Source organism: Littorina saxatilis, linkage group LG5 (genome assembly GCF_037325665.1).
Source record: "Littorina saxatilis isolate snail1 linkage group LG5, US_GU_Lsax_2.0, whole genome shotgun sequence".
Classification (NCBI taxonomy): Eukaryota; Metazoa; Mollusca; class Gastropoda; order Littorinimorpha; family Littorinidae; genus Littorina; species Littorina saxatilis.
The window spans coordinates 50,358,965-50,375,865 of NC_090249.1; the positions used below are offsets into that span (position 1 = coordinate 50,358,965).

Consider the following 16,901-nt stretch of genomic DNA (forward strand, 5'->3'; position numbering starts at 1 on the left):
AAGAGTTTGGTGGGTTATAGATACACAAGAGTTTGGTGGGTTATAGATACACAAGAGTTTGGTGGGTTATAGATACACAAGAGTTTGGTGGGTTATAGATACACAAGAGTTTGGTGGGTTATAGATACACAAAAATACTAAGCATGCGTGCATCCCCGGAGTATGGCTTCTTAAAATGGAGGGCGGGAAATGACCAGCCCATGAACGCAGAAGAAAAGGAAGAAGATTAAGATCAATATACAGTGTAATCCCCGCTTTCAGCACTCACAGATATGAGAGAGAGAAATCACGTCATAAAAAGGATGGAGTCACAAAAATGGGGGTAAAAGGACAGAGGTTATGAACAGAAAATCTGAGAAAACAGGGCCTTTGAGTTGAAAGGGAGGGGGTCTTACATTTGGGGGTCTTATAAAGGCAGTTCCACGGTAGCAGACTTTGGAAGGTTAAAACAAAGTTGTAAGACTCCTCGTGAACCTTGACCCCATCCCCAACTGTTACAGGTCCACTCTACCCCTCCTGCCTCCCCCTGCTCCCCCACCTCTCCCCCCAAATAACTAATAATCTAAGATGTCTTCGTGATTAATAGCACGCCTGAGAAAAAAAAATTAGCACCCCTGACTCAATGAAAAATAACAGCTGAATGCTTTTGCCTGAAAAAAAAAGGACTTTTTGATGAATGTTTGATGTGTAGTGTCACATTCTGACCTTCTGACTGCACCGAGTGTGGTTTTTCTACAGTCGTATATATGTATAGGTTACAACACGAGTGGTTTTTTATATGGCTTGTATTTCAGTCAAGACCCAGCGGATGAATATCATCGGGAGACACGAGCCTTTGGCGAGTGGCTCTCGATTGATATTCCCGCTGGGTCTTGACTGAAATACAAGCCATATAAAAAAACACGAGTGTTGTAATCTGTATATCCCATTCTACCATCAAACACAAAGTGTAGACTACCAGCGGCACTTTTGCGATCTGTGGAGTGTGAAACAGTGTTTTCAGCGAGACATGGCCTTTTTGCAACCTTAAACTAAGTGACCGTCGCTGAAAAAATAAAACGAATGAGTGCATCTATAAGTACGCGGTAACACTACTTTCAGACCGTTTAAAAGCGTTAAGTAAAGGTTCATAAGTTGCAAGAAAGTAATGAAGTCGTATAGAAATCCATTTAGTTGAAGCGCACAATTCTTTTGCGTTTCAGGTCGGCGGAACGGGGAAACCGGTTTGGCCCCCATTTGGCTTACTCGACTCGATTCAGAATCGATTCCACGTTGTTTTTTTCGAACGCATTATTATACAATTAGTCTTATTGACAGAGAAGCAAATTTTAGGGAACACATATGTAGATTTAACCATTTGCTCCCTATTTGAAATGTATCTACATGATAAACTGTTTTGCGAGTGTGTTTGCATGAACCTAAACTGGTATTGATGCGATGAAAACAGGACCCAAGTCTGTCACCGCCGCTTGATTGCATTTTGAAAGAATATGACTGGATTACGGAAAAATACACACATGTTAAGTTCTTAGATACCTTCATCGCCAATGTGGACTTACTGCAGAGCCAGGCAAAAGAGTAGACTTGCTCGCAAAACACGTGAAACAGCTGATGATAGCGAAGCCCAACCGTGCCAGGTAAGGACGGTCTGACAGATTCTCAAAAGTCGTCTGCTAACGAAGCAAGGGGAGGGTACTCGTGTTTTTGTTTTGGTTCGCTAGCATCTGGTTATCTTGTAAGTTGAATGTTCGTTTTTTCCCACCTGCATTGCTTTCATAATGAAAGAAACGTTTGCTTATTGCATCTCATACATCAGATCAGTTCTGAGATTCATTTTTGCGTGCAACTGATATGGTTTTCTGAGCCGTGCAATACGATTTTGGAACTTCATACAAATGTGTCACATTGTTCGGCGCGAGGTCAAAGGTCGGGAGCAAAGTAGTTCTTCGCCCAAATCGGAATCTGCACTATCATATATTTTTTTGAGTCCATGATGTATTTATTGAGCTATAAAAATACAACATATATACCCATACTGAAGTAACAGAGACAAAGAAGGGAGGTCATGGGATATACTAAAATACATGCTTGCACAGAAAATATTACTCTTGGTTGGGTAGTATAGTCAGCGGGAAAGCATTATAATCTGTGGCGCACAGTGTATTTTATCTTACCAAGCTTTCAGCCGCAGTGTAAAAGAGACATAGTAGTACACTTTCCTTATTATCGGTTCACATGCACTAATTTTTTGCACAAATTGTTTGTCCGTTTTGTGTGTACAGTTCATTTTATTTTTATTTTTTCCTGCCAGGGTGGGGATATATGTATGGGGTGGAGGTGGTGGCTAGAATGACTAGAAAGGGGCAAAAAACAAATGTTTGGGGAGTGAAAATACAGTGTTCCTCTTCCTTAAGTGGATATGACGGCTTACCAGTGCCAAAACCTAGGGTTACCATTTTCACCTGAAAATTAGTAATTAACAGTGTTAATTACTAATTTTCATTTTGGCCTCGTTTTCAGTCACAGTAGTCGGACTCTAAGAGTTCGCACTGAGAGGCTACAACGTCCGGCAAACATCGCTCTCACACTATTTCTGAAATATCTTTTAATAGAAGGCCTTATCGAGCAAGTTATCCGATATGAAGATGCATGTCACAGTTTTCTGCAATAGCGATTTCCTTAACGTTGTTTTGGGTATCTTAGAAAAAATAATCGACCCCGAAAACTTTCGAATCGAAGCTGTTCGTAGCAGACGGACTTTTGATCGGCTGTGGTCTCACACTTTCACATATATCTTTCGGTCTGGGTGGCCGAGTAGTAACGCACTTGCGCTCAGAAGCGAGAGGTTGCGAGTTTGACCCTGGGTCAGGGCGTTAGCAATTTTTTCCCCCCTTTGCTAACCTAGGTGGTGGGTTCAAGTGCTAGTCTTTCGGATGAGACGATAAACCGAGGTCCCTTGGTGTACACTACATTGGGGTATGCACGTTAAAGATCCCACGATTGACAAAAGGGTCTTTCCTGGCAAAATTGTATAGGCGTAGATAAAAATGTCCACCAAAATACCCGTGTGACTTGGAATAATAGGCCGTGAAAGTGGATGCAGCGCCTATAGGCTGTTGATCTACTGGCCGATGTGAATGCGTGATATATTGTGTAAAAAATTCCATCTCACACGGCATATGCGCTTTGAACTTCGGATAAGGCACTATATAAATACCCGTTATTATTATTATTATACTATAATTCCTTATTCGACAAGTTGTCGGGCAGACAGCTGTACCTCTTACTTGTTTCCACTACCACACTCATAAATTTGCTTTGTAGTGTATTAGTGAAGGACAATCGATCCGAAAATGTTCGAACCGAGAGAGGAAAAATGGCGGCCGGCCGAACATGTGGTGAAGGACCGACCACTAGCAGACGGATCTCTTCGGTCGAGACTCTTGAACTTTCACAAATAGCTGTCGATGGAATTCGTTATTCAACAAGTTTTCGGACAGACAGCTGTATGTCACGGTTCTCTACACATGCGCTGGGCTCTTATTGTTAATTTGCATCGGATTAAAGAACTATGGACCAGAAAAGTTTCGAATCGAGAGATGTTTTGCTGAGGCCGGTGTAACAGTCGCGCATGCGCATTGAGTCTCCACAGTCACCAGGCACCTGAAAATTAGTGATGAACACGCGAAAATTACTAATTATTAGTTTTGGCGCTAGTAAGCCGTCAGGAAGCAAGCCAAAACTAAAAATGAGTAATTAACACTTGAAAATTAGTAATTAACACTTGAAAATTAGTAATTTTCACGGCATAACTGTAATTTTCTCACGAAAATTTGTAATTTTCACGTGTTATGTACTAATTTTCAGGTGTTAATGACTAATTTTCAGTTTTGGCACTAGTAAGCCGTCATAAGTGGACTGGTTTGTTGATGAAGTGGAATTTCCTTTATGACCCTCTAATTTACCACACACACTTACACAGGCATGTACAAGTGAAACACACACACACATACACAGGCATGTACAAGTGGAACACACACACATACACAGGCATGTACAAGTGGAACACACACACATACACAGGCATGTACAAGTGAAACACACACACACATACACAGGCATGTACAAGTGAAACACACACACATACACAGGCATGTACAAGTGGAACACACACACATACACAGGCATGTACAAGTGGAACACACACACATACACAGGCATGTACAAGTGAAACACACACACACATACACAGGCATGTACAAGTGGAACACACACACATACACAGGCATGTACAAGTGGAACACACACACATACACAGGCATGTACAAGTGAAACACACACACACATACACAGGCATGTACAAGTGGAACACACACACATACACAGGCATGTACAAGTGAAACACACATACACAGGCATGTACAAGTGAAACACACACACATACACAGGCATGTACAAGTGAAACACACACACACATACACAGGCATGTACAAGTGAAACACACACACACATACACAGGCATGTACAAGTGGAACACACACACATACACAGGCATGTACAAGTGGAACACACACACATACATAGGCATGTACAAGTGAAACACACACACACATACACAGGCATGTACAAGTGGAACACACACACATACACAGGCATGTACAAGTGAAACACACACACACATACACAGGCATGTACAAGTGAAACACACACACATACACAGGCATGTACAAGTGGAACACACACACACACACACAGGCATGTACAAGTGGAACACACACACATACACAGGCATGTACAAGTGAAACACACACGCACATACACAGGCATGTACAAGTGAAACACACACACACATACACAGGCATGTACAAGTGGAACACACACACACACATACACAGGCATGTACAAGTGAAACACACACACACTTACACAGGCATGTGCAAGTGAAACACACACACACATACACAGGCATGTACAAGTGGAACACACACACACATACACAGGCATGTACAAGTGGAACACACACACATACACAGGCATGTACAAGTGAAACACACACACATACACAGGCATGTACAAGTGGAACACACACACATAAACAGGCATGTACAAGTGAAACACACACACATACACAGGCATGTACAAGTGGAACACACACACATACACAGGCATGTACAAGTGAAACACACACACATACATAGGCATGTACAAGTGGAACACACACACATACACAGGCATGTACAAGTGGAACACACACACATACACAGGCATGTACAAGTGAAACACACACACACATACACAGGCATGTACAAGTGAAACACACACACACACACACACGTGCAGACACACACACACACAAACACACACACATGCACACACACTCATGCACAGACACACACCACATCTCGGGTTTCATGCCTTTGTGGTGTAATTAATGAAGTTACCGGAGTGGTCATTTTTGTCCTGGCAATTTGTAAAGCCTGACGGTCAAACATAATGGCAGTTGTTCCCAGTAAGTCAACAGAGAATCAAAAAAGTATACAGGTACAATAAAGAAGGGGGAAGGGGGGTGTAAGATTCAAATAATGGCGTTCTTAATGGAAGGGGTTTTCTATTCTCTCTGTAGATTTTCATTCATTATGATTTAACTTTTCTTTATTTTACTTTTAATTTGAATTCAGTTATTTGGTCTTTTGGGGGGGCTAATGTGCATATATATTTTTTCCAGACAAATGAGTTTTGGTGATCCTTGCTTGCATTTGATTGTGTTTTTCCTACCTGTAGATTTTCCCCGTTGTTATGGGGAGTCTGCCACACCAGCAATGCATGTTGCCTTCATGCACTATTAGAAAAAGCTTATTTGTGAAATTCATTGCATGCTTGTTTTTGATTTTTTTCTCTCTTGTCTCTATGAAGACATAATTTATATATTTGAAGTGGGGCGAGAAGATGGTTGTTCAAATTATACTTTTATAGCCATTTCAGCTCCTCATGATTAGAACTGGGAACATCTTCAAATAAATGTTACTTTTGGTTCAGTTGCGTTCAATAAGTTTTGACTGATAATTTTGTTGATTGCACCTGCAGAGAAGCGTCACTTTAACTGTAGTCTTATCTTCACAGAATGTTCTTTCTGTTTAAAAGCAGAAGATTTTCTGGAAAAGTGAAAGCCATTTGACCATAATATGGGGGAGTGGTGTCTGAAATGGGGGGGGGGGGGGGGTTCAACTGTAGTGACAAGCATGCATTGTCATGACTATAATGAGAGTGTGTTGATGCCTGTCTGCCAGGTCAGAGTGAAGACGCCAGTCACCTGCGCACGGTGCAGCTGGAGCACGACCTGAGCGGGTCGCTGGGGATCAGTGTGGCGGGGGGACTGGGCAGCCCTCTGGGTGACGTGCCCATCATCATCGCCAGCCTCAACCCTGATGGACCCGCTGCTCGCTCCGGCAAACTGCGGGTAGGTCTCTGCCTAGGGTCGTGGGCATTGTATTAGCAAGATCTAGATCAGCACTTTTCAGGACGTGTACGGGAACGGGTACGGGTAACGTCATCAAATCTAGTTCTTACGTCACGCGTTTGCCAAGATATGCAGTCTTGGTGGGAGCAAAACAACGTATGCATTTGGAACATTGGAGAAAACAGTGAGTCACGGGTGACGCAATATCTACACGTACACGTACAGGTCTAGTGCTACACGTTCGACCATCTGGAACACTGTATTGTTACTTGTGTGGATAAAAGTGATGTTTAACGCCCTCATGGTAAAACCATTAGGGGCATGTTCCTGCGTGTGACCCCAACTTTAAAAGGAGGAAACAGGGACACCGCAAGGGAGGGATGGTTGTCGCACTCCAGCTCCCGCTCAACGAGGCACCCGAGCAGGAGGTTTGGTGTCATGGAGTTGGTTTGGAGACCCGGCTGGGTCATGATGTGTCAGTGGTGACAGGAACATGTGTGAATTGGTGTGTTTCTGTGACTTTCATGCTTGAATGTGTGTGTAAGGAGAACATTGCAATACAGTAATATCTTAGCAAATGCTATGGCCATTCTTTATATATAACTTTCGATTCAGCGCACAGTAACTGTATACTCCTCAGATGAATGCCTGGCTTGCATTTGTCATTGTCAAGTTGCTGTGTTTCAGGTTGGTGACAAGATCCTGATGATTAACGGTCACTCCACGGACGGCATGGGACACACGGAGGCTGTGCAACTGCTCAAGTCGGCCAGCCCCGTCACGCTGCAGGTCATGCAAGGTGGGTGACGGCCTCTGGACTGTTATAGTCATTGGGACATTTTCCCCGGCTGCGTAAATGGCGGGGCAAAAAAACTCATACACGTTAAAAACACACTCGTGCAAAACACAAGTGTACGTGGGAGTTGCAGCCCATGAACACAGAAGAAAAAGAAGAAGAAGAAGATTGGGGAAGAAAAAGTAAAAACAGAGTCAAACAAGAATAAGAAACAGGCAAAAAGAAGCGGTTAAGAATCCTGCTTGCAACTGAGGTATAGAAAACACACAACAACAACACAACAGGAACGCTGAAGCGTGATTAACCATTCAGTCGATCGCAGGTGCCAGACACAGAATAATAGTATGTCATAAAGTGACATCATAATTATATCTTACGCTTTTAAAGCTGACGTCATTTGCATGTTCCAAACTTGAAGGCAAAAATGATATACTGTACACTGATGTCCATCATCTGTCAATGTTGTTTACTATTTTTGACTCACATGCGAAGCAAAAGTGAGTCTATGTACTCACCCAAGTCGTCCGTCCGGACGTCCGTCCGTCCGGAAAACTTTAACGTTGGATATTTCTTGGACACTATTCAGTCTATCAGTACCAAATTTGGCAAGATGGTGTATGATGACAAGGCCCCAAAAAACATACATAGCATCTTGACCTTGCTTCAAGGTCAAGGTCGCAGGGGCCATAAATGTTGTCTAAAAAACAGCTATTTTTCACATTTTTCACATTTTCTCTGAAGTTTTTGAGATTGAATACCTCACCTATATATGATATATAGGGCAAAGTAAGCCCCATCTTTTGATACCAGTTTGGTTTACCTTGCTTCAAGGTCAAGGTCACAGGAGCACTTCAAAGTTGGATTGTATACATATTTTGAAGTGACCTTGACCCTGAACTATGGAAGATAACTGTTTCAAACTTAAAAATTATGTGGGGCACATGTTATGCTTTCATCATGAGACACATTTGGTCACATATGATCAAGGTCAAGGTCACTTTGACCCTTATGAAATGTGACCAAAATAAAAGTGACCATATCTCATGGTAGAAAGAGCCAATAAGCACCATTGTACTTCCTATGTCTTGAATTAACAGCTTTGTGTTGCATGACCTTGGATGACCTTGTCAAGGTCACATGTATTTTGGTAGGAAAAATGTGTAAAGCAGTTCTTAGTGTATGATGTCATTGCTAGGTTTAGTGATTTGACCTTGACCCTGAAGGTCAAGGTCATGTCAAGGTCAAGCATGTGAGTCGTATGGGCTTTGCCCTTCTTGTTATTCAATGGGTTGCTCCGTTTTTGATGTGGGTCCTATCTTTGCCCTGACACAGACACTTTGGTCTTTCAGGGGAGGACACTGTGGTGAGTGTGACAGGAGGTCAGAGGTCGCGACAGGTCAGCGGTGACATGTCAGGTGACCCCACCTTGCATGGAGTCGCCATCGAGCTGGAGGATGATGGGTAGGTGGTGTTTTATTTCTCATTGACTTTTTTCCTTGGACATTCTTTCCAGGGCTGGAATCAGTTCGTGCTGGTTTGTGAATGTGAGTTTTACAGCCTTCTTGTCAGTCTCAGTTTGTCCACAAGTTGCATTGATTCACACATTGCTATTGGTTTGTTTTCCATGGTCGATTGTTGTAGTGGATTTGCTGCTTCCAGTTAAGAGGTTTGTAGGTTATAATTTGATATTTGTGACAGACACCTAAGCATGGTTATGACAATGCAATATCCTTCAGGGGCGGATCAGTTCATTGTATGGGGGGGGGTTCCAAAAGTATATTGTGAAGATATGGGTGTGAAGGCGCGAAGCGCCGAGCCGACGGCGCGAAGCGCCTAGCTTGCTAGGGGGGTCCGGGGGCATCCCCCCCCTGAAAATTTTGAAAAAAAGGATGCAAAATGGTGCAATCTGGTGCATTCTGAGGATGATCATTACCAGTTTCAGGCAGCAGATTTTGTCACTGATTAATACCCAAAAAATTGAAACTCAATGTAAAATAAAGAAATGCACCATAAAAATATTTTTATTTTTTGGCTGGGGGGGGGGGTTTCCGGAAACCCCAGAAACCCTCCCCTCGTCCGCCCCTGTCCTTTGTCACACAAACAAGGGAATAGTTCCCTTGGTAATAAGGCAGTTCTTTTAACCCCTTCACTGCCACAGTATAACAGCATTTTGGTATTGCTGTGCGCCAGGGCAAATTTCGCTTTCTTCGGTAGGTTCACTAATCTGTTCACTGCTCAATCATTTATTGAGATATCTCTTAGATCTTTGGCATGTGGTTTGCTTACACCCTTGGCTATTATGTGATAACATGATCATTGGACTTTGTTTGTGATTGTTATAGTAAAAATCGATATAATGACCATTTGTCAAACATTACAGTTTCCAAACTTTCACACACACACTGCAGCACGTAAAACCGCAGAAAACACAGCTAAAACTGGTGTCAAACATCAGGTACTCACATTACAGCCCATAACAGTATTCTTCTGTGTGGTAATCCATAAATCACTTCTTGTAGAGCTTCCAGAACACTGTATCATTTGAAAACAGGTCTACGAGTTTTCACCACGTGGTACTAACTTATCTGAACGGTCAATGGGAAAGAACTGTGTTTAAACCCCTACAAGAAGTTGGACAGTGGTTACCTCCCATTTAGTTTTCACAAATGTCCTGAAAAGTGCTGATGTGCCACGTACCTAGTACGTGTATGGGCGTATGACAAACCAAACATGACCACGTACCTAGTACGTGCTGGGCAGTGAAGGGGTTAAGAGCCATTTTTGAATTTTTCTACTCAAATTTAGGCTTGCATGGTTGGTATGGCAAGTTTTTTTTCAATGTTTTTTTTTACACATGTTCCTCTGCTTGAAAACTTCCTTTCCTTAGAATTGAGCTCTTACTGTGTTTTGGATTTTTTTTTATCACGATTTTATGTTAATAAATATTTTCATAATTCTTTTCAGCCAACCACCACAGCGCAAAACAGTGACCTTGGAGCGTGGGCCAGATGGACTGGGCTTCTCCATCGTGGGAGGTCATGGTTCACCGCACGGCGACCTTCCCATCTACGTCAAGAATGTCTTCACAAAGGGAGCGGCATCGGAGAATGGACAACTGCGACGCGGCGATCAGATTCTCTCCGTCAACGGTCAAAACTTGGACGGAGTGACACACGAGGAAGCTGTGAACATTTTGAAAAATGCACGTGGGAAGGTCACCTTGGTCATCCTGTCTTGACGAAGGTCAAGGTTACCTGAGTCATAGAGGGAAAGACACATACTGCTGCTGCCGTTTTTATGTAGTTAAGTACAAAAAGAAAGTTTCATGTTGCAAGGAACTGAAAAGAGAGAAGCTGGTCGCCATTATTTCTGTTGAAAGGAGAAATCTCAAGAAAAAAGACAAGCAAAGTTTATTCTTCACTGCCAGACAGAGTGTTGAAGATGAGGAAGTGAGATGACAATGATGCAGTTTTCCTGTGAATCTTTCCTGACATCTGTGGATTAGCGCTGTAGTTTCAAGCAGCCTTTAATCCTTAGGAATCAAATTTGGTGAGACTTCTCAATGCAACTGTGTCCAGCAAAACACTGCTTTGAAATGTGAACTTCTTGAACCTGCTGCTCAACTTTTGAGCCCTGCGCAAAACTACGCTGAAATACAAGGACTGTTAATCTTAGCTATTGCTGCTTCACTGATGGTTAGTCACAAACAGCCTACTGTTGACTTCGCTCGCTCCGGAGCAAGAGGTCAACGAAACAAGGTTCAGACTGGGTGAACTGCTACATTGTCCCAGAAACCGTAATATGCTGAACAGTGTCATTCTTCTTCAAGGGGACTGCAAGGAATCAAGCCCTGCTGTAAACATTGTGTGTTTGACTGTGAGTCGAGTTTTACTGAGATGCACGTCGTCGTGGTAAACATTTCATTTGCAATTTTTCACCGGTATAGAAACAAGACACAGAACTGACAGCTTATTTTGCTGAAGTCGCAACTCTGCGTTTATCTGGCAAGCGGCAAGCATAGACACTGGCCGAGCCAGCGACTCCCAGGAGCATATTGCAATGAACATTTGACCGACCACTCACGTGATTTTATGCAATAAACCCCACAACCGGCGGTGAGCTGGGCTAGCAAAGCAAACACGAGCATTTTGTACCGTACGTTGATGTAGGTTGTTTCCCCCTGGTTGTGATGGTGATAGTTTTGTCTTGTGGCCCCTTCAACCTTCCCCTCACCCCAACTAAACTACCCCTTCCCCCCTCGCCTCAGTTCCGACAGGCCCAAGAGTTTGTGGGGAACGCAATGTGTAGAAGAGGCTCAACTCGTAAGTGAAGTGAGACTCTCTGTTGACTGTGGTAAGGTTATGTCATGTTCAACACTCGACGGACGCAATCACATTCCATCATTTTGCATGAAAGGAGGATCGAGTGGCACACGTAGCAGTTTCAACTGAGACGTGCACGTCTACCTGCTGTTTCAGTGTGGCGCTTTGTAGATTCTTGATGTAGCATTTCAAAATATTTCTCAAATCAAATCGTGAAGCAAAGGCTTTGTTTTCTTTATTTTTTTAAAAGATGAAAAAAACAAAAAAAAAGAAGAAAGAAAACATGCACAATGATTGTTCTTTTTTTCTCTGTGTGTTTCTGTGTTAATAGGAAGCCAGGAGCTTTGCAACAAACTTACCAAACCTTTGCACCAGTTTTGTTTCATTTTATGCATTTCTTTATCTGAGAGGGCTAAAGAGCATACACATAGTAGTTGAAGAAAGAACCAAGCAGGTCTGTTTTTATTCTAAATATGAATGCCTGTCTGTATGTTACAGTCCATAATACTTCTTTTTTTCACCATCCAGATTTTGCGTTTTGGTTGAAATCAACTGTTCATTCCATGAAGAGCTTGCATAACACTATGTTTCAAAATAAATTTGTTCTAAAAGCATAAGACTCAAATCAGTATAGCAAAGATACATTAACCCTTAGGCTGGTTGTCACGACATATGTCGCGCTACTTTACATATACTGTCACCTGGTTGTCACGACATATGTCGCGCTACTGGCTCAGTCTGTTTGGTCGATTCCGATTACCTCCCATGGATACGAAAACCTATATGACCGTTTTTCTTTATTTTTCTCTCTGTTAATTCACCAGTGGCTATGTAACATGTGTTACAGAATTGCACCAGTGTAAGGGTTAAAATGGGAATATTATGATACATTTCACATGGAAACAGTGTGTACTGACTTTTATCTTAAAAAGTGATTTTTCATTCATCAAAGTTTCTAAAAGTATTTTTCAGTTATCGGACATCTAGCAGTAAAGTTTGAAACATTTGCATACTGCTGGAAAATAATAAAACATGGAAAGCAAATGCAAACGAACTAGCTTTTACAGTGTACTGTGTTATACTTGTAGCCAATGCTTGATTTATATGGTCGCAACAAGAAAAATGTAATCAGATTTTATTTTAGAACTGGCTTTTGCATAGTGATTCTTGTGATTGTGATGAAGAGATGTGTATGTGTGTCTGTTTGTGATATACCTCAGTGTATGTGTGTCAATTTGTGATATGATTGTACTTCAGTGTATGCAAGAAATGTATTTATGTTAATTTCTTTCCCAGTAAGACGATCTGAATGCATTGGGAAGATATTTGAACATAGATACAGATGCTGGTGTGTCTGTTTAGTTGTGGTGTTTGTTTTTCATTCTCTTCACACAACTCCGTACCTGCTACTTTCCTCCTTAGCCATATCTATTATTTATTCCAGATAAAACTCATATTACAGGGGTGATGACATTCTTGGTACAATACAGTGGGACACCCCTTTTAACACTTTCTACCCCAGCTAAGTCTTTTTTTTTTGCCGAGACCAGCTGTGCTGCAGCAGGTCACTCAGAATTGTAGTAACTGTGTAGTAACTGTGTATCAACACGCTGGAATGCAGGCGTTAGATGCACGTTACTGGAAGCAACTGAAGCTAACGGTCTGAGCAGATATATCCGTACCTGGTCAGATAGAGCCATATGAGTGGATACGGATATATCCGTACCTGGTCAGATAGAGCCATATGAGTAGGTACGGATATATCCGTACCTGGTCAGATAGAGCCATATGAGTGTGTACGGATATATCCGTACCTGGGAGACAATGAGTTAAGACCCCCCATTTTTAGACTGATGCATTTATTGATGCATATCTGAATAGAATGATAGCCAAGATGCTACTTTTTTCTCGTAATTTTGTTTTTAACATTTTTAATGCAGTTTTTTTATTTTGTTCTCTGCACGTGGTGGGAGATAGCAAGGTTATGAACTCTTGATGTTAGTAAGGTTATTTACTCTTAAGTGTTAAATCTACAGGTTCACATACAGTACTGTAAGGCAGAGGAACTTAATCAGTCGAGTGAACAGTTTCGACCTATTTTTCTTCTGACAAATTGTATTGGTAGTCCATTCAAGTCTGACCTATCTTTATCAATGCACTATGATACTGGAATTTCAATGTGTGTTGGAAAAGTTGTTGGAATTTATAATTATCAATTTGAATAATTGACATATACTTTTATTGATATTTTTTAATGTATTTAAACATTTGTTGGAATTATTATGTATTGAATTTTAGAAGAATAATGTCAGTATATTATTATTAAGATTTCAAAATATTGTGTTAGAAACTTTAGTGAAATAATGTATTGGAATTCTGGAAATAACTGGAATGTATAATTATTGACATTTTAAAATGTATTGGAAAAGGTATAGCTGACAAGCAGAAAAAAGAAGGGGTTGTGTTTGTTTTGTTTTTGACAGAGTTTTTTTTGTTTTAATCCCAAGGTTGTGCTACTTCTCTCAATGATGCAACCAATGATGTCTCTACCTGAGACAATTGTTTTGTTTGTTTATTTGCTTCTGTGATTGGACAAGAGATTGATTGTTTGAAGCATTCCATGGACTGTTTAGGGCCTGACTGGAAGTTAACGGACATACTATCAAGTTTAAAAGAAGTTGTGATCTGAGTACTCTTTCTTTTCCTGTTGAATGAAACCCTTCATAGCTGCCAACCCTCCCGGATTTTCCGGGAATCTCCCGAATTTGACAACTTCTCCCTGCTCATATTCAAGACTACACGGTCCCCCTGGACCCCTGGCTCCTGGATTTTGACTTCAGAAGGTTGGCAGCTATGAACCCTTTTTCATGTTATTTAGTATGCCAGTAGGTCATTATCCTGAGCTGTCATATGCTTCATATAGATGTCAATATTATGGAAACAGAGAATGCCTACATGTTGATAACCTTGATCTTAATTCTTATTGATATTTATAAAAGATCCAAAAACAGAACCAAGAAAATATCATTGAAACAGAGAATGCCTACACATTCATGATCTTAATCTTCTTGTTGATATTTATTTTTTAAGAAGTAGATATATATAAAAAGGAGAAAACGTCATAGAAACAGAGAATGCTAACACGTCTATAAGCTTAATCTTGTTGGTATCTATTACAAAAATAATAAATAACTTTTTTATATATATTTGTTTATAGCAGATACCTATTTTAAGGCTCATCTTATGCGAGTGTCGAGTACAACGTATTTCTGCATAGAGTACTGTCATGCAATATGGGTGATATAAAGCTAATGTACTACTGAAAGGGGGCTTTCACCACACACACAAATAAATATTCGAGATTGTTCTTGTTGAAATCAAAAGTAGAGCAGGCTGGACTAATGCAACAAGTCTGACTTTCTTGATATGTACTCGTGTTAGCGGTTGCTAAGAACTTCTGCTGTTTCCCAAGTAACCTGCTGTAGGTTTTTAACATGATGGGGGCGGTTGATTGACTCTTTGTTTTGTGATATTATTCCTCGTTTTTCTCTTTTACATAGGACCCTGTCCGATTAGATTGGCAGTGTCATGTGAGCGCTTAGGAAATGTAGAAAAAAAAGGAAATTCTGTATTGAAAATGTTGGACGTCTGCAACGTGTGCTGTAGACAGTTCAGTTGTTTCCGTCTTGTAGAGTGATTGTGATCAAAAAGTTCAACTGCGAAATGTGTATAGCGTTACTGTTTTACTGTTTAAATGAAATTCATCGAATTGTACATGAATTAATTTAATTCAGCAGTCGTTTATTTGCACGTTGGGGAGATTGTGTCGGAGACCTTGACATACCATTGTGTGTACATACTTGATTTATATGATAATCATGCTAGACTTTTAATTACCCAGTAAACCCAGGCAAGAACAAGACTGCGTCTGTTTTTCACATTTTCTGACTCGTTATTTTATCATTATGGGACTTGTTTTCACTTGTTGCTGTTTTTCACTTGCGGACTTGTTTATACTATATTTACTTTCGTCATACATCAAAAGTAGCTTGCAGTTCCTGGCACCTTTCACTCAGATCACTACTTGTCATTTATTTGTACCAAATAAAAAATATATTTACATTAGATCATGCTTTGTGGTTTTGTTTTGTTTTTACATTTAGTCAAGTTTTGACTAAATGTTTTAACATAGAGGGGGAATCGAGACGAGGGTCGTGGTGTATGTGTGTGTGTGTGTCTGTGCGTGTGTGTGTGTAGAGCGATTCAGACTAAACTACTGGACCGATCTTTATGAAAATTTTTCATGAGAGTTCCTGGGTATGAAATCCCCAGACGTTTTTTTCATTTTTTTGATAAATGTCTTTTATGACGTCATATCCGGCTTTTTGTAAAAGTTGAGGCGGCACTGTCACACCTTCATTTTTCAATCAAATTGATTGAAATTTTGGCCAAGCAATCTTCGACAAAGGCCGGACTTCGGTATTGCATTTCAGCATGGAGGCTTAAAAATTAATTAATGACTTTGGTCATTAAAAATCTGAAAATTGTAATTATAATTATTTTTTTATAAAACGATCCAAAATTACTTTTATTTTATTCTTCATCATGTTCTGATTCCAAAAACATATAAATATGTTATATTCGGATTAAAAACAAGCTCTGAAAATTAAAAATATAAAAATTATGATTAAAAATAAATTTCCGAAATAGTTTTAAAAACAATTTCATCTTATTCCTTGTCGGTTCCTGATTCCAAAAACATATAGATATGATATGTTTGGATTAAAAACACGCTCAGAAAGTTAAAACGAAGAGAGGTACAGTAAAGCGTGCTATGCAGCACAGCACAACCGCTACCGCGCTGAACAGGCTCGCCACTTTCACTGCCTTTTGCACTAGCGGCGGACTACGGTCATTGTGAAAAAATGCAGTGCGTTCAGTTTCATTCTGTGAGTTCCACAGCTTGACTAAATGTAGTAATTTCGCCTTACGCGACTTGTTTGTATTGTCTGTTAGATTGGGTTTGCTTTGAGCTTTGATTGTGCTTGTGTTTCTGCCGTTCATGTGCTTTTTGTAAATGTTTAGGTCAGTTTGTGTTTTTTTGGCTAGCCAAGTTTTCATTACAAGAGTTTCAGGAAATCTAAAACGTTTTTACTCTTCTGTACTTGCTTGTACTGTGCATCTGCTAACGCTCTTTCATTATAGAATGTATGTTCATTGTTCATCCTTCATTTTGAAAGATGACCACAGACTCATGGTTACTATAGGTATATGATAGACCTGTGCTATGGAGGACAGTTGGGACACGCACACCAGGGGACACTAT

General features: G+C 40.7%; 1 protein-coding gene across 5 annotated transcripts in view; it reads left to right on the plus strand.

Annotated features, from left to right (window-relative positions):
* Nucleotides 1–15,700, plus strand: part of LOC138967380 (multiple PDZ domain protein-like) — a 241,326-nt gene extending 225,626 nt beyond the window's left edge. For 4 of the 5 annotated variants that reach the window (XM_070339916.1, XM_070339917.1, XM_070339918.1 and 1 more), the window contains 4 exons: nucleotides 6,288–6,457; nucleotides 7,145–7,256; nucleotides 8,603–8,714; nucleotides 10,218–15,700. In XM_070339916.1, the coding sequence (XP_070196017.1) occupies nucleotides 6,288–6,457; nucleotides 7,145–7,256; nucleotides 8,603–8,714; nucleotides 10,218–10,491 (668 nt within the window). In that variant the 3' untranslated portion in view covers nucleotides 10,492–15,700. The remainder of the gene's footprint in view (nucleotides 1–6,287; nucleotides 6,458–7,144; nucleotides 7,257–8,602; nucleotides 8,715–10,217) is intronic. The other variant, XM_070339919.1, reaches the window with a different exon arrangement.
* The last annotated feature ends 1,201 nt before the right edge of the window (nucleotides 15,701–16,901 follow it).